The 19030-nt window shown below is 48.8% G+C and overlaps 2 protein-coding genes across 2 annotated transcripts in view; both read right to left on the reverse strand.

The window, feature by feature from the left end:
- The window catches only part of LOC117887172 (zinc finger protein 501-like), a 1015593-nt gene that overhangs the window by 353930 nt on the left and 642633 nt on the right, over positions 1 to 19030 (reverse strand). The window lies entirely within an intron of this gene.
- Positions 14241 to 19030, reverse strand: part of LOC117887189 (zinc finger protein 239-like) — a 68592-nt gene continuing 63802 nt past the window's right edge. Inside the window, exon 7 of the mRNA XM_034789529.1 lies at positions 14241 to 15807. Within this exon, the coding sequence (XP_034645420.1) occupies positions 14979 to 15807 (829 nt within the window). The 3' untranslated portion in view covers positions 14241 to 14978. The remainder of the gene's footprint in view (positions 15808 to 19030) is intronic.

Below are 19030 nucleotides of genomic sequence, written 5' to 3' on the forward strand. Positions count from 1 at the left end.
GGAGCACCGCTGCTGAATCCCCCCCCCAACCCCCCCCCCCGCCCTCAGCCGCCCAAACAACCCCCCCCCCCCCCACCCCCGCCGCCGACCGACTGAACCCCCCCCACAAAAAAACCCTGAGCGCCCCCCCACCCCAAGATTGGCCACCCCTTACCAGGTGCCACCCCAAGCACGTGCTTGGTCGGCTGGTGCCTGGAGCCGGCCCTGCTTCCACAACCTCCCTAGGTAACATGTTCCAGTACTTCACCACCCTCCTAGTGAAATAGTTTTTCTTAATATCCAACCTAGACCTCCTCCACTACAACTTGAGACCAATGGTCCTTGTTCTGTCATCTGCCACAACTGAGAACAGCCTAGCTCCATCTTCTTTGGAACCCCCCTTTAGGTAGTTGAATGCTGCTATCAAATCCCTCCTCACTCTTCTTTTCTGCAAACTAAATAAGCCCAGTTCCCTCAGCCTCTCCTCATAAGTCATGTGCTCCAGCCCCCTAATCATTTTAGTTACCCTCAGGCAGGGCCGGCTCCAGCTTTTCTGCCGCCCCAAGCAACAAAAAAAAAAAAAGAAGAAGACAAGCGGTGGCACTTTGGAGGCAGCTAAATTGCACCGCTTCTTCAGCGGCAGTTTGGCAGCAGGTCCTCCCTCTCTTCCTCTTCGGCGGCAATTCAGCAGCAGCTCAAAGAGGAAGAGAGGGAATGAAGGACCCGCCACCGAATTGCCACCGAAGACCCGGATGTGCCACCCCGATACCGGACAGAGTATTTGAATTGGCCGCCCCAACATCTGCTTCCTACGCTGGTGCCTGGAGCTGGCCCTGTCCTCTGCTGGACTCTCTACAATTTGACCACATCCTTTTTGTAGAGGGGAGCCCAAAACTGGACGCAATACTCCAGATGTGGCCTCACCAGTGCAGAATAGAGGGGAATAATCACTTCCCTAAATCTGCTGGCAATGCTTCTACTAATGCGGCCCAATATGCCGTTAGCCTTCTTGGCAACAAGGGCACACTGTTGACTCATATCCAGCTTCTCAGCCACTGTAGTCCCCAGGTCCTTTTCTGCAGAACTGTTGTGACGGGGTCAATCACAGGGGACTGTCACCTAATGTGCTGGAATTACCTCTGAGCCCATTTTCCCTGCCAGCCTGGGACTCCAGAACCCTGCCTTGTTGAGCCGGGCATGCTAGCCTGCTGCAACACAGACCCAGGTCTGGTCCATGCTCCCAGAGCTGCAGACTTTAACCAAAAACTGCTTAGCAGGTCACCTATCTCCAGCACCCAGTTCCCAATAGGATCCAATGCCCAAATAAATCAATTTTGCTCTGTATAAAGCTTATACAGGGTAAACTCATAAATTGTCCGCCCTCTGTAACACTGATAGAGAGATATGCACAACTGTTTGCTCCCCCAGGTACTAACCCACTTACTCTGGGTTAATTTATTAAGTGATTTTATTAAGTATAAAAAGTAGGTTTTAAGTGATTTCAAGCAATAACAGACAGAACAAAGTAAGTTACCAAGCAAAATAAAACAAAACATGCAAGTCTAAGCCGAATACATTAAGAAAATGAATACAGGTAAATCTCACCCTCAGAGATGTTCCAACAAGCTTCCTTCACAGACTAGACTCCTTCCTAGTCCGGGCCCAATCCTTTCCCCCAGTACAGACCTTGTTAGTTCCAGCAGGCAGCTTAGGTGAAAGCAGGGGATTTCACATGACTGGGCCCTCCTTTGTTCTGTTCCACCCCCTTTTATACCTTTGGCACAAGGCTGGAATCTTTTGTCTTTCTGGGTTCCCACCCCTCCTTCTAAATGGAAGAGCACAAGGTTAAAGATGGATTCCAATACCAGGTGAAATGGTCACATGTCCTGTGAGACCCAAGCCTCCATTCTTCCCGGCCTGACTCACAGGACCATAGGAAGGCTTGCAAGTAAACAGAGCCATTTACAACCAGTTGTCCTAGTCAATGGGAGCCATCAAGATTCTGAACCGCCATTAATGGCTCACACTTTGCATAAATACAATAGGACTTCAGAGTTATATTTCATATTTCTAGTTTTAGATACAAAAATGATACATACATACAAATAGGATGAACACACTCAGTAGATTATAAGCTTTGTAATGATACCTTACAAGAGACCTTTTGCATAAAGCATATTCCATTTACATTATATTCACACTCATTAGTATATTTTCATAAAACATATGGAGTGCAAAGTCACACCCCCTTCAGTGCAACAACCCTTCTTTGGGGTCCACTCTGTCTCGGGGGTTAAGCCATAGGCCCCTTCACCTCCTGGAACTGCACCTCTCTGAGCCTTCAGCACCTCTGTCTTTTTCCGTGGCCCCCCTCAGGGAGTCCACACCCAGAGGGAATAATGCAACCTCATTCTCTAGACCAGAGTGACTCTCAGCCAGCATAAAACAGAAGGGTTCATTGAACATCTGAACACAGCATAGGAAACTGTCAGGGCCTCAGGCCTAGCATCCCCCAGCACAGTACATCTAGGTCTCTCCAGCCTCGAGGTGAGCTCTCGCTGCTCTCTTCTCCCAGCCCAGAAACCCTCTCCTTCCAGCTGGGCATCCAATATCACCATCCCCCAAGTCCCACCCAGGCCCACTGACAGCAATTCTGGGCCCCAGGGTAGAACACTCAATGGGCCCCAGCTGGTGCCCAATGAGCTGCCGACTGCGCTGCTGGGCATGCTGTTCTGGCACGGCCAGGGCTTCCACATGCCCGCCCGGCTGCCTTCCCATAAAACATATGGAGTGCAATGTCACAACAGCCACTTAGCCAGTTGGTCCCCAGCCTCTAGCAGTGCATGGGATTCTTCCATCCTAAATGCAGGACTCTGCACTTGTCCTTGTTGAACCTCATCCAATTTCTTTTGGCCCAATCCTCCAATTTGTCTAGGTCACTCTTGACCCTATCCGTACCTTCCAGCATATCTACCTCTCCCCCCAGATTAATGTAATCCATGAACTTGCTGAGGGTGTAATCCATCCCATCATCCAGATCATTAATGAAGATGTAGAACAAAACAGGCTGCAGGACCGATCCCTGGGGCACTTCGCTTCCAACTAGACATTGAGCCAATGATCACTACCCATTAAGCCTGATGATCTAGCCAGCTTTCTATCCACCTTATAGTCCATGCATACAATCCATACTTCTTTAACTTGCTGTCAAGAATACTGTTGGAGGCCTGTAACAGATCACAGACTCACCACTGCAGCGCCTCCGGCTGGTCATCTGGGAATTAGCTCAATTACAGCCTCAGAGCGCCCCCTGCTGGCCGGTGTCTCGCCTGCCTCAGGCTCCCAACCCTCTAAGCCACCTTGCCTCAGTGGCTACTGCCAGTCATCATCTAGCCCCCTTTCTCTGGGGGCAGACTGCAGTCTGTAATGGCCACTCATCACTGGCAAGGGGTTGGACCAGCTGCCTCTGCCTATCCCCAGGCTGCACCTCTGCAGCCCCAGTACATCCTTGGGCCTTTAACAAGGCCTCAGCCTGGGGAGTTGCCAGACTGGAGCTCCCCAGGTGAGGCTGTAGTTCCCCAGATTCTCCTTCTTCCCTTTTTTAAAGATGGGCACTATATTTGCCTTTTTCCAGTCGTCCGGGACCTCCCTCGATCATCACGAGTTTTCAAAGATAATGGCCAATAGCTCTGCAATCATATCAGCCAACTCCCTCAGGAAGTGCAGTCAAAAGTGTAGAAAGTTTTTCCCTCATTTATAGAAACATAGAATATTAGGGTTTGAAGGGACCTCAGGAGGTCATCTAGTCCAACCCCCTGCTCAAAGCAGGACCAATCCCCAACTAAATCATCCCAGCCAGGGCTTTGTCAAGCCTGACCTTAAAAACCTCTAAGGAAGGAGATTCCACCACCTCTCTAGGTAGCCCATTCCAGTGCTTCACCACCCTCCTAGTGAAAAAGTTTTTCCTAATATCCAACCTAAACCTCCCACACTGCAACTTGAGACCATTACTCCTTGTTCTGTCATCTGCTACCCAGGGGTGGCTCTAGCTTTTTTGCTGCCCCAAGCACGGCAGTCAGGAGGCTTTCAGCGGCATGCCTGTGGGAGGTCTGCCGGTCATGCGGCTTCGGCGTACCTGCCGCCTAATTGCCGCCAAATCCGTGGGACTGGCGGACCTACCGCAGGCATGCCGCCGAAGGGTCCCTGACTGCCGCCCTCACAGGGACCGGCAGGGCGCCCCCAGTGGCTTGCCGCCCCAGGCACGCGCTTGGAGTGCTGGTGCCTGGAGCCGCCGCTGCTGCTACCACTGAGAACAGTCTAGATCCATCTTCTTTGGAACCCCCTTTCAGGTAGTTGAAAGCAGCTATCAAATCCCCCCTCATTTTTCTCTTCTGCAGATTAAACAATCCCAGTTCCCTCAGCCTCTCCTCATAAGTCATGTGCTCCAGCTCCCTAATCATTTTTGTTACCCTCTGCTGGACTCTTTCCAATTTTTCCACATCCTTCTTGTAGTGTGGGGCCCAAAACTGGACACAGTACTCCAGATGAGGCCTCACCAATGTTGAATAGAGGGGAATGATCATGTCCCTCGATCTGCTGGCAATGCCCGTACTTACACACCCCAAAATGCCGTTAGCCTTCTTGGCAAAGAGGGCACACTGTCGACTCATATCCAGCTTCTCATCCACTGTAACCCCTAGGTCCTTTTCTGCACAGCTGCTGCCTAGTCATTTGGTCCCTAGTCTGTAGCAGTGCATGGGATTCTTCCGTCCTAAGTGCAGGACTCTGCACTTGTCCTTGTTGAACCTCATCAGATTTCTTTTGACCCAATCCTTTAATTTGTCTAGGACTTTCTGTATCCTATCCCTACCATCCAGCGTATTTACCACTCTTCCCAGTTTAGTGTCATCTGCAAACTTGCTGAGGGTGCAGTCCACGCCATCCTCCAGATCATTGAACATATTGAAGATATTGAACAAAACCAGCCCCAGGACCAACCGTTGGGGCACTCTGCTTGATATCGGCTGCCAACTAGACATGGAGCCATTGATCACTACCCATTGAGCCTGACGATCTAGCCAGCTTTCTCTCCACCTTATAGTCTCTTCATCCAGCCCATATTTCTTTAACTTGCTGGCAAGAATACTGTGGGAGACCGTACCCTTGGGGCACTCTGCTTGATACTGCTTTGAGTTTTCAAAGATAATGGCCAATGGCTCTGCAATCACATCCGCCAATTCCTTTAGCACCATCGGATGCAGTGCATCTGGCCCCATGGACTTGTGCTTGTCCAGCTTTTCTAAATAGTCCTGAACCACTTCTTTCTCCACAGAAGGCTGGTCACCTCCTCCCAATACTGTGCTGCCCAGTGCAGTAGTCTGGGAACTGACCTTGTTCATGAGGACAGAGGCAAAAAAAGCATTGAGTACATTAGCTTTTTCCACATCCTCTGTCACTAGGTTGCCTCCCTCATTCAGTAAGGGGCCCACATTTTCCCTGACCTTCTTCTTGTTGCTAACATACCTGTAGAAACCCTTCTTGTTACTCTTAACATCCCTTGCTAGCTGCAACTCCAAGTGTGATTTGGCCTTCCTGATTTCACTCCTGCATGCCTGAGCAATATTTTTATACTCCTCCCTAGTCATTTGTCCAATCTTCCATTTCTTGTAAGCTTCTTTTTTCTGTTTAAGATCAGCAAGGATTTCACTGTTAAGCCAAGCTGGTCACCTGCCATATTTACTATTCTTTCTGCACATCAGGATGGTTTGTTCCTGCAACCTCAATAAGGATTCTTTACAATACAGCCAGCTCTCCTGGACTCCTTCCCCCCTCATGGTATTCTCCCAGGGGATCCTGCCCATCAGTTCCCTGAGGGAGTCAATTTTTCCCCGTGAGTGCTCCAGCCCCAGAGCACCCACAGAGTCGACGCCTATGGATGTACTCCAGAGACTTGATTTGAACCTGAAGTTTATTCCATCACTGCTACAAGCCTGAACCAAGAATTTTGCCATTACTGTATATAATTGATTCCATTTAACCAGTTTTAGCTCTCATCTATATTTCTTTCTTTTATGAATAAATCTTTAGATTTTAGATTCTAAAGGACTGGCAACAGCGTGATTTGTGGGTAAGATCTGATTTGTATATTGACCTGGGTCTGGGGCTTGGTCCTTTGGGATCGGGAGAACCTCTCTTTTTTTTTTACTGGGGTATTGGTTTTCATGACCAGTCATCCCCATTACAAGTGGCACTGGTGATACTGGGAAACTGGAATGTCAAAGGAAATTGCTTGTGTGACTTATGGTTAGCTAGTGGGGTAAAACCAAAGTCCTCTCTGTTTGGCTGGTTTGGTGTGCAAAGGACCCAAGCCTTGGGCTGTAACTGCCCTGCTCTATTTGTCCTGAATTGATAGTCTCAGTTGCGTCCCGCCAGAGGCAGCATCGTTACACTACTGTACTTGCAATGTGAGAGCTCAGCATCAGTAAGGAATCCAAAATACTCCTATATTGCTTCCCAACTAATGGCTTTCTCCACCAAAGCCCACAGGTTCCTCCTCATTGAATGCCCACCACCCATCCCCTCACAATCCTTTAAAGAGGTAGTTCTTTAATAGGTCTGAGAGAGGCAGTGCCAAAAGGCACGAAGGAGATGGGGTTCTCCTTCATGTGGGTTCTCTGATGTCTCTTATGGTGGGAGCTCTGGCTGAAGCTCTTCCCACAGTAGACTCATTTGTAGGCTTTCTCCCCAGTGTGGATTCTCTGGAGCTGAAGCTTTTCCCACAGTCAGGCATAGGTAAGGTTTCTCTCTCAGGTGGATTCGCTGATACCTTATGAGGTTTGAGTTGATGCTGAGCCTTTTCCTGCAATTGAGGCACTTGTAAGGTTTCTCTCCTGTGTGGATTCTCTGGTGCTTAATAAGATCTGAGTTTTGGCTTAAGCTTTTCCAGCATATAGTGCATCTGTTTTGGATCTGGATCATTGGGATCTGCCACTGGATGCTGATCTCTTTTAATTTCTGTATACTGTTCCCATGATGGGTGCATTTACCCCATTTCTTCCCTGGAGGATTCCTCAGGTGTCTCTTGTGGTAGGAGTTGCGGCTGAATCTCTTCCCACAGTCATTGCACTTATAAGGTCTCTCTCCCATGTGGATGCACTGGTGCTGGTGAGTGTCGATTTGTCAGTGAAGTTTTTCCCACACAGTCAGAGCAGAGATAGGGTCTCTCCCTCATGTGGATTCTCTGGTGTCGACTCAGGTTCGAGCTCACATTGAACCTTTTCCCACACTTATAGGGTTTCTTTCCAATATAGATCCTCTGATGATTAACAAGGTCTTATTTCTGAGCAAAACTTTTCCCACATTCTATACATATGTTTGGTTTCTCCCCTGGGTGCGTGCCTTGGAAAATGAGGCCATTCAGGAAACCTCCTGCACGGTTAGTGGTTTTACTCCCTTTCTCCCCTGGAGGGTTTTTCTGCTGCCGTTCTAACTTGCGCTGGCTCTTAAAGAGTTTTCTCTTTCCAAGACTTTGGATAACATATGTAGCCTATAGGATTAACCTGCTTGCTTGCATATATATATATCTTTTCTTATAGTTTAAGTATTTGGTTTATTGTAATAGGTTTATAAATTGATATTAAAGTAAGTTTGGCTGTAATGCAAGAGACCTACAAGCCATATCCTCTATGTTAAGCTAAAGCAAAGTTAGCATATCTATATTGAGACCTTTTACTCAGAAAGCAAAGTTAACCTATAGCTTGTTATCTAAATAGATGAGTACCCACGCCTATGTCTATGACCTTTTATCTAGATCAATAGACAATGGAAAATGGCATAGGGGGATTTTCAATGTTGTACCCACAGACTTAACAAGTACACTACAAGAGACTGATGTGCGTACATACCTGTCATCAAGACGCACATACATACTAGCCTATGGGGTAAGTGTACCCTAACATTTCTGTGGGTGAGGAATACAATTTGGGTATAGGAGGAAGAATTTCCGCCATTTGCCCTATAAAAGAGGTAACCCACCTCAATAGAGTACTCCATTTCTCACTTACTCCGTTCTCACTTTACTCCATCTCCATTCTTACTTTACTCTATTCCCACTTACTTCCTCCACTCTATTTATTCTATCTATCTATGATGACTGCTACTATTCGTAGGCTATACTTGTTCTTCTTAAACTTTAAGTTTCAAAGGAATTAGGCTAAGCCTGGTTTCCCTAAGTTTTATTCTTAGTTTGTTTATTAGGTTTTGATTTAAGTTTGTTAGTCAAGTAAACCCTAGTCAGCTTTGATAGTTCTTAGCATTTTCTAAGCACTGTATCCCTCACTCAAGAATTGAGAAACCCGAACCTCAAGGCTGTTCCTGTGTCTCTTACCACCAGGTTATCAAGGAAGGGTGTAAGTATATTAACCAAAGCTTTGTTGCATATAATACTATATTATCATATGTATCTTTTGAATAGCAGTAATGCATTTGTAACTTTGTAACTCTGGGTATTTTACCATTTACTTACTATTATTAATTTTAATAAAAAGTCTTTAAGGCTATATCTGTCTCAGTGTGAGCTTCCTGTCATACCCCCGAGGGTCCTTTATAAATTCTGTGGAGTCTGATTCAGGACAAGAACTTTTATCTTCTGATCAAACAGACTGGCAAGCCTAAAACCTATACTAATTTTATATTGATAATAATTATTAATATTATTATTAAAATCAAATGAAATTAAAAGAATAAATTAAATTCCCATATTATCCAAATTAATATTATCAGTACACCCCAAATCAGGCTACACATACATTCCTTTTGGATTTGTTGGTGACATGTTGCATGGACACTCTCTGAATATTCTGGTAAAGAGTCTCCTCCTTATATTCTCTTATGGTCTCATCATATGCTGGGATAAAGAAATAATGCAGACAAGTCATTCCTTACACTGGAGAGAAAGAAAACTATGGAAAGGGATGACACAAATAAAAAGAACTATAGATATATATATTTTACACTTAATAATTTCTCACAAATCCTAAATTTACAGAGAAAATCTTAAACCCTCCTAGTAACCTATTCTCTGAACAGTACACTAGAAAAGAGTAGAATCAAAAGGAGCCATTTTGAGAGATTTCTCTTGACATTGTCCCTGCACATTTCCCCAGCAGCTAGGGGACTAGGCAGAGGTAGGAACTGGCTTTTTCTCTCTCTGCTCCTCACCTTGTCCCAGAAAAGTCAACCTACCCTGGGATGCTGCAGGAAATGGGTCTGGGAAGGGCTGGGAGCTGGGAACCTCCCTCCCCACTCCTCTCCCCTCAACCTCAGGCTGGGAGACTCAGTCCCTGGCCCGGTCCTGGGGCATTTGCTGTCCTGGAGCTGGCTTGGCTCCTACAGGCGCTCGGGGAGCAGAGTCTGGGGGTGTGAGGGAGGGCGGCAGCTCTGGGACTCACAGGCCCCCCACCCGGGAGCACAGGTGGGATGAGGAGGGGCCATTTGTGCAGAGTCACTCTCCTACCCGGCCCCAGGTCTCCCATCTAGGGTTGCCAACCCTTCAGGATTGTCCTTGAGTCTCCAGGAATTAAAGATTAATCTTTAATTGAAGGTTATGTCATGTGATGAAAGCTCCAGGAATGTGTCCAACCAAAATTGGCAACCCTATTCCCATCACCCGAAGTCTGCAATTCAGGAGCTGGTGTCGGCAGAGCACCTTGCCCCACAACCCCCTGCCTGCATCCTGTAGGGAAAGGCTTAGCTGCAAAATGTATAAAAGATAAAGGCTGCTTATGTTGATGTGCTTGATTTGAGACGTGCCTGTCTCCTTGCACTACTTTGAGATCTCAAATAAACTTTGATTGCTTCTCCACCATGGTGTGTTTATTGGCATGACGCACACCGGGAAACGGACCCCGCTGTTACTGTCCTTGGGCACTCTGTGCCGGCAACAGGGGGAAAGTACTGAAGGGGTGTTTAAATGCCTTCCCTTGCTCTTCTCCCTCTGGAGTAACAACTAAAGGCAACTATTTCCCTCCAGAAGCAGAAAAAGTTGCTGCTGTTTAAATGGGAGAGAAAAAAGGGATAAAATCTCTGGGGACTTTAGATCAATATGAGATAATTAACTCAAAAGTGAGCAGTCCCCTCATGCTGTGCCACAGACATGGGCTGCAGGGAGCCCTGGGTGACATGGCCTACAGGGAGGGGAGATGGCATCGGAAGGTTCCGCAGCAGTTGGGATGGCGTGCGGGAGAGGCTGGTGGCTGGCAGAGGGAGAGCTGTGGTAATGAGTCAGGGTTACAGTTTCCCTCCACCTCAAGGCCAAGTTGCTGCAGTTAAAAAGGATGAGAAACCCCCAGACTTGAGAGGATTTTCATATTAATATAAAATATCACTATTCCATAATTACACAGAAAACAACCAAATTGGATGAGATTGGATATTTAGGTGTGTAATTTAAGGGGGTTTTAATATCAATAGTCACTAATTAGAGAGAAAAGGGGGAAATCCGAGGGATTTGATCAATATCTGATAATTAGCAAAAGAAAAGGACAGTAGCAGAGGGGACTATTGTGTCTATCAAATAACGTTCAACATTTACACACAAATGGCAACAGGTGAGGAGAACATTAATATTTTCCAACAATATTTGATTTTCAGAGGGAAAAAGGATGAAATCCCAAATTTTATACTAATACTCAAAAAGCAAATATAAAGTGGTTGTTTCCTCCTGCTCCCCACCCTGCCCTCTACGTGGGCAGCAGTGGGTTCTGGGCAGCGTCCAATGACCCAAGCATGGAGAGGAGGATGGAGCCAGAAGTTTCCGAGGCAGTTGCAAGGGGCAGCAGCAGGGGAGGTGCATGGGTAATGGAGTTTGAATGGGCAGGAGGCTGTGTACTACTTTGGGGCTGGGGAGTTTTATTAACATAAATGAAGTAAAACACTTTGATTCCCAAATATGCAGGGCGTAGTTGACTGAAAAGAGGTTTAATTCCCTCCCACACCAACCCCCTGCCATCTTGGGTAACCTGGAAGTTACCTCAGTTAAAAAATGGAGGGGAAAAAAGGGAGAAAATCTCAGGGGATTTTATATTCAATAAATAAATAGAAAGTGATTATCTCCCACTGGCTTGAAACTGACATGGGCAGCAGGGAGCCTTGGTGATGCTGCTCTAACAGGGGAAAGGAGGATGGAACTAGAAGGTGCTGGGTATTTGTGTAACAGATGGGAACAGAGGGCCACCAGGGCTGCAGTAGGGCACAGGCAATATTTCTCCATGTGTTGGGGCCCAGCTCCTGGAGTCATGCAATTACAGCAACCAAAGCTTTCTTAGGGGGAAAAAGAGTCAGTTTGTAGCTCTCACAGTTGCAAAGAAAAGCTTGAAAACATGATCTGAGTGTAACTGACAGCACTGCTGCCTGAGTGTGCAGCAAGCCTGGGACACTTGCTATGAGAGGGGGGAGCTGCCCCATGCTCTCTGCTGCCAAGCCCTCCCCAGCAGAGGGCTCTGAGTGTGGCAGGAGGGGAAGTGTACAGCAGGCCCCCTACCAAGCAGGTACAACCTGGCTGATAATAAGGAAACCCCTCTGCTTCATTCTTCCCTGTGTCCACAGCCTCTCCAGAATGCCCCCACCCCCAATTGCACTAAGAGGTGGGCAGACACAGCAGCACCACAATATTTTGCTGTACCTTGATTCCGAGATTGCCTAAATCCAGCCCTAGCAACTGCAGGGGATGGGAAGGTGATTGGCAGCTGGTAGTTGGGTTGGGTTGGATTGTTGCAGAAAAAGCACTTGTTGGGATGGGATAAACTGGGCTGGGCAGACTCTCCCTCAGGTGCATGGTTCTGCCCTTCCCCACCTGTGACCCTGCTAGGGCCCTGTTGCTGGAACAATATGACTGCTACACTCCTACTCCAGAAGTGGCTGCATCTCAGCATGGTGGGGGCATGAATGCCATTTGTCCCAAGTGTCTGGGACTCTTCAGACAAAAGTCATGATAGAAGCAAAAGAGTTAAAGAGTAGTGCCCAGGGTGGCTGGAAAGCTCTAGCTAGTGGGGAGGTATCCAGCCTAGCAGAGAACAGCCCTCTGCACGGGGTGGAGGTGGAGAGTGATCCGCTTCCATGCTTCTCATTCTGGTAGGGGGAAAATAAGTCAGAAAAAGTATAGCCAATTGTGACATTTGCAGTGGGAGAAACCATACTACTCAACCTTATTAAAAACCATAAGAGGCCCCACATTGCATTACCCAAGCCCCTGAGCCCTCCTGTCGACATATCACTGTCTGCACGCTGGATTAGGTTGATAACTATGTCACTCAGGGGTGTTGAAAATCCACATGGACTTAACTCCCACTACGGACAGCACTATGTCTTTGGGAGACCTGTCGACATAGCTGCCGCCTCTCAGGGAGCTGCGGTACCTACAATGATGGTAGAAGCTCTCTTCACTAAGCAGTACAGTGCTGCAACTGCAGCATTTTAAGTGTAAACACACCCTAACTCTCCTGCTGTGTTCAGCTCTCAGAACTGAACATTCCCATGGCCTTTAATTTCTCTCCCTCTCTGCATTATTGATTTCAGTCACTGTTGTGGCAGTCTGGGGCCTGCTCTCTAATGCTGAACTGTTATGGCATGCAGGTACAGCCTGGTATGTGGATCTGCCCTGCCCTGCCCTGCAGGAAGTACAGGGAGAAACAGTGCCTCACGGGTTCCCTCTCTGAATTCTCATCACTGCCATTCTCTAGGCACGGTACATAGCTAGGTCTAGAACCCTCACTCAATGTAATCCACCCTGCTGCTTGCTTCTGGCAGGAAACTGGTGCTGGAGTAAAGGATTCTAGTTCCCGACTAGACAAGCAAATGAGCACTTTCCCCCACCTTTCTTGGCCCTCCTTTTCACAAGCCCATGCCTACCCTTAGCACCAGGCTTAGGAAAATGTCAACATCTCATCCCAGTTCCCAAGCACCCCAGGAACAGAACCTCCTCCCCCTGCCACCTCCAGAAGACCAGCTCCGACCTGCATCCCGCTTCTACAGCTGACTGCTGCTGTCAGAGTAGATGATCACAATGGTCCCTTCTGGTCTTGGAATCTATGAGTCTATTTAACTTTGTTAATTAGAGGCACATTCTGTACTCAGACTCACTCCTGGCTCAGGGACTCTAAGGGGCCAGATTTTCAAAAGCATTCAGCAGCTCCCACTGAGAGCAATGGAGAATCTTTCCCTCCCTACTGGGAAAAACAGGAGCTGCTGAGTACAGAGCTCTTTTGAAAATCTGCTCCACATTTTGAGTGGTGAGCACTCTTGCAAGTCTAGCCCCAATAGACAGAGCCCTGTATGGACACAAAATTTGTATCTGCATCAGATCCACGGTCCATAAACATGGTCTGTGGATATCCACAGATTTGCAGGGCTCTACATACAGAAATTGTAATTTAGCCATCTGCACAGAAGGAGTCTGACATCCTTGAATTAAGCATCAAGAAGTAGCAACATTAAGGCTTGATATTCATCCACCATCCCAGTGCAACTGCATTGTCAGAGGTTACCTAATAGAATGTCACCGAATACATCATGAAACACTTCACTAGGACTTAACTCCAAGGCAGATTAACTCTGGTATTTAAACAGTGACAACGGTTTAGGACAGAAAGCAAGGGTGAACCTCATGCCCAAATGAAATTCTAGTGGCAATTTTAGGGAGCCAGAAAGGGATGGGCCCCAAGTGGGGATCTGTGAGGGAAGAGACACACATCTGGGCTACGGGCGAGCTTAGAATGGGCCAGCACAAGAAGGCACATAGGTAGCATCTGGAGTGAGCAACAAAGGGAATAATTTGAGCAAGGGATTGTGGCAGCTCAGTCTCTTTTTAAGAGAGAATAGTAGATTAAGAATTAACAAATAATTAAGGAGTTCAGGATTCCTGAACAACTACAGACTGATTACAAACACACACAGAGGAGTAACTGACTGAAATATAGGAGGTAGGTTAAGATGTCTGAAGGAGTCTAATTCTGCATCTCTTAGTAGGTAAGAATGATCCAGAGAGAGAAATGAGCAGTGCTGCTGCTAGGGAGAAGGAGACAGGCTGCTCCCCTCTGGACATGTCTGGCCTCTTGGGATGGGGAGCCACATTAACTCCGAGTGGCTCCTTCAGCTCACAGGTCACCTGAATTCTGCCATGAATTCCCTGAACTAAATACATTTGGGGTGGGGAACAGAAGATAAATTAAAGCCCAGAGACAGTAAGAACCACAAGAACAAAGAAATGGAAATGATTTTTGGTTTAAACATTTTGTTAATCGCTATTTGTTCTACAGCGCATACAGAGTCCCCATGTACGACTGCTGGGCTAGCACAGCCATATCTACTCCAGAAGAGAAAGGAACGGAACGGTAGTAACTGAGCAGGCTGTTTAAGGTAGAAATGAGACTCTCCTAACACCAGAGTGGGAGCTGGCCTCATTTGCCTTTGACCGAAACTAGTTTAAAAGAGATGTGAATGTGCTGCTGCTGGAGAGAGGCCCTTGGTACACACAGCGTGAAAGCTGTGCCGCAGTCCTCGCCTGGAAGAGCCACTTCTAGCACCCCATTCAGTCCCCGTGGCCTCTGCCATAGTGAGCCCAGTCTGGGTTAGTCCCACTGCTGTTCTCAGGGGCGTAGACACTCATCCTACCTGGAAATGGCAAGAAACCTACAATCCATTCTACACAGGCCAATAGTAAAAATTTAACAAGACACACACACACCCCTTATCCTACCAGCTACTCGCCCTCCCAACACCAACCCGTCACTGACCAGCCCTAGTCCCAACCACTAAAACAACCAATTCTCCCAAGAACCAGCACCCTCCCCTAACAATCCCTGCTAAAAAGCCTTACCAGTTCCCTCCCACTACTCACCATCCCACTAACCCCCAGAAAGCAGATCCCACAAGCACGCAGCTCCAATCTCCTCTAGCTACTGCCTCCTGCTGCTATGATGGACTTTCCTTCCCTCCCCAAACCCCTAACATGCTTGAGTTGGGTAGGGCCATAAAGGCAGGAAGGACACAGGGTTCTCTCCTGTGTGGGTTCTCTGATGCCTCTTGTGGTGGGAGCTGCGGCTGAAGCTTTTCCCACAGTAAATGCACTCATAGGGCTTCTCTCCCGTGTGGATCCGGTGGTGCTGGGTCAGGGTAGATTTGTCAGTGAAGCTTTTCCCACAGTCAGAGCATGTGTAGGGTTTCTCTCCCGTGTGGATCCTCTGGTGTCTGATCAGGTTTGAACTGACATTGAAGCATTTCCCACAGTGAGTGCACTCATAGGGTTTCTCTCCTGTGTGGATCCTCATGTGCTTGACCAGGTCCGAGTTCTGGCTGAAGCTTTGCCAGCACTCGGCACATGTGATGGGGATCTCAATGGTCGAGGTTTTCTTCTTTGATGTTTTAGTTTTTTTAACCTTCCCAATGGCAGCGCTGTCCCGCTGGGTGCATTTGTCCTGCTTCTTCCCTGGAGGGCTCCTCAGGCGCCTCTTGTGATGGGAGCTGCGGCTGAAGCTCTTCCCACAGTCGATGCATTTATAGGGCTTCTCACCCATGTGGACGCACTGGTGCTGGGTCTGGGTCGACTTGTCTGTGAAGCTTTTCCCACAGTCAGAGCAGCTGTGGAGTCTCTCCCCAGTGTGGGTTCTCTGGTGACGGATAAGGTTTGAATTGATGCTGAAGCTTTTCCCGCAGTCGATGCATTTATAAGGTTTCTCCCCAGTGTGGATTCTCCGATGATTCGTAAGGTCTGAGCTCTGGGTGAAGCTTTTCCCACACTCGATGCAGATGTTGGGCCTCTCCCCTGCATATGTTCTCTGGCGGACGATGGTGTCTTTGCGTTTTCTCACGCCTCTCCCACGGTGGGTGGATTTACTCTCTCTCTCCTCCGAAGGGTTTTGCTGCTGTGCTTCTGACCTGCCCTGACTCTTAAGGGATTTTCCCTGGTCTAGTTTCTGAGAAACGTTTCCTTTGGATCGTTTTGGAAACATCTCAGGCAGTTCCTCTCCAGCAAGACTTTGAAGATTCTCTTGTTTTGTTATCACTCACGGTCTTGTCACCTGCTGGGATAAGGAGAAAATCCGGACACGAGTTATGCTCCAAGCATGGGCAAAAGGAAACAGAATAATCGGTTGACAAATTATTTTAGAACTGAGAGGGCTCTTTAACTTCACAGACAAAGGTGTAACAAATCCAATGGCTGGATGGTGCAGGCAACTGAGCTCAAAATGGAATTAAGGCACAATTTTTAACAACTTCCCAAGGGAGGTGGTGGATTTTCCATCATTTAAAATTTTTAAATGAAATAAAAATTGGATACCTCTTTCTTAGAAAAGAAAGGAAGAGAAGAGAAGAGAGCTCTCTAGCTCAGCCACACGTTATTGGGCTCAATGCAGTAATCGCTGGGTGATCTTCTCTGACCTATGCTATACAGCAGAGGTTCTCAACCAGGGATCTGGGGCCCCCTGAAAGGGCCATGAGCAGGTTCAGGGCGTCCTTTAAAATAAACCAGAGAGCAAGGCCAGTGTTAGATTCACTGGGGCCCAAGGCAGAAAGCTGAAGCCCAAGCTCTGCCATGCAAGACTAAAGCCAAAGCCCAAGTAACTTAGCTTTGTGGGATCCCCTGTGGTAGGAGGCCCTGGGCAATTGCCCTGCTTGCTACCCCCGAATGCCAGGTCTGGCTTTTATTCTACTGGATATGCAGAAAAACAGTTGCTGTGGCACAGGTGGGCCGTGGTTTTTATAGCATGTTGGGGGGTGGGAGGGGGGACTCAAAGACAGAGGTTGAGGACCCCTGTTCTAGAGGAGGTCAGACTATGCCTTCTGGAGTAACCACCTGAGCTCATAGTTGCCCTGGGTACCCGCTAACCTCTCAGGTTTTCTGTTATGACTGTCACTGATGTCATGTATTAATTTATGGACCAGTCCTACAACTATTCACAGAAGCACACTCAAGGCCTCATTCCCCATAGCCTTGTACTTTAGAGTCATTTAAGTGCAAAGTGGGGGAAAACCACAACCATTTCAGATTAGCAGTCACTTCACTTTGCAGAGCAGAGGGTGAACCACACAAGATGCAAGGCAAGAGGACCCAGCCCTTAACTGCCAATTCCTTAGGGCAGGGGGACATCTTTATTTGTTTCTGCAAAAAAAAAAAAAACCCAGCCTGCTCGTCTGTGGGCAAGACTAATAATCAAAAGAGCCATTTTATGGGATTCCCCTGACATTATCCCCAAGGGCAGGGACTAGGCCAGGGGAGGGCAAACTATGGCCTGCAGGCTGGATCCAGCCAGTCAGAGCTTTGGATCCGGCCCATGGGATTGCCACCCCCGTGCCGCTGCAGGCTCCACGCCACTCCCGGAAGCGGCTGGCACCATGTCCCTGTGGCCCCTGGGGAATGAGAGGCAGAGGGCTCTGCACGCTGCCCTCGCCTGCAGGTACCTCCCCCGAAGCTCCCATTGGCCACAGTTCCCCGTTCCCGGCCAATGGGAGCTTTGGGGAGGAGGTACCTGCAGGCGAGGGCAGCGCGCAAAGCCCTCTGCCCCTCCTCCCCCAGGGGCCACAGGAATGTGATGCCACCTGCTTCCGGGAGCAGCGCAGGCCCAGGGCACGCAGGGAGCCTGCCTTAGCCCTGCTGCACACCACTGCCACCCCAGAGCCACTCCAGGTAAGCGGCGCCAGGCCAGAACCCACACCCCTCCTGCACCCCAACCCCCTGCCCTGAGCCCCCTGCCAGGGTACATCTACACTACCTGCCGGATCAGTGGGTAGCGATCGATCTATTGGGGATCGATTTATCACGTGTAGTGTAGACACGATAAATTGATCCCCAATCGCTCTCCCGTCGACTGCTGAACTCCAGCTCAGCGAGAGGCAGAAGCAAAGTCAATGGGGGAGCCGCAGCTGTCGATCCCGCGCCACGAGGATGCAAAGTAAGTAATTTTAATTCTCTTTAAGATACATCAACTTCAGCTACACTATTCTCGTAGCTGAAGTTGTGTATCTTAGCTCGATCCCCTCCCCCAGTGTAGACCAGGCCCCACACGCCACACCCCTCCCTGTACCCTAACCCCTGTCCTGAGCCCTCTCCCACACTCCACACCGCCTCCCACACCCTCCCTTCCGCAACCCAACCCCCTGCCCTACAGTCATGGCCCTGCATGCAATTTCCCCACCCAGATGTGGTCCTTGGGCCAAAAAGTTTGCCCACGCCTGGACTAGGCAGAGGCAGCAACTGGCTTTTCCTCTCTCTGCTCCTCTAGTTTAAAAAAAAAAGAAAAGAAAAAAAAACCCCACACCACACAAGAAAGTCAATTTTCAGATGGCCTTTATATAAGATAACCATAGCTATGAATAAGAGTTTTTAAAAGGCAGCTTTACTAACTGATGCATCAGTGACCGCAGCACTTGGAGCTGGGCTGGGCAGGTTCGGGACCCAGGAACCCCCCTCCCCAGTTCTCTCTCTTATTGCCCCTTTCCGGGCTCTCCTTCCCCCCCCTGCCCTCCCCGCTGGCTGGGTCCAGCCCAGGGGCATTTCCTCCCCCACCGCTGGCCTGGCTCCTGGCAGCGCGAACGAGAGCGAGCTGCCATGCGAGGAGCCAGCAGCGCTGGGGTTGAGGAGGGGCCATCTGGGCAGAGTCAGCGCGGCTGCCTTTGCTGCCCGGCCCCCGCACTTTCCCCAAGTTCCCTCTTGCAATTACCTGGAATCTGCGGCTCAGGGGCTGGTGGCAGCAGAGCCCGGGGCTGCCCCGGGGGCTGGTTTCAGCCCGCGGAGAAAGTCCCCCCGGCTGGGCACAGAGGGGCGGTAGAGAAGGGCTCTCCCCGCGCAGCAGCAGCGACGGCAGCTCAGTCCGGCTCACAATGGAGGCAGCAGCCCCAGCTCTTGACCCAGGAAGTTCAATCCCTTATATCCTGGTCAGAGGAAAGCCAGAGAGACTCGGAGAATCCCCCTCCCCTTCCTTTGCAGTAACCAGAGACCAGACTAGCCCTCTAATGACAACAGCTGCTGAGCACTGTGTTAATGCACGTTTGAACTGCA

This window comes from Trachemys scripta, chromosome 14, assembly GCF_013100865.1.
Source record: "Trachemys scripta elegans isolate TJP31775 chromosome 14, CAS_Tse_1.0, whole genome shotgun sequence".
Lineage (NCBI taxonomy): Eukaryota > Metazoa > Chordata > Testudines > Emydidae > Trachemys > Trachemys scripta.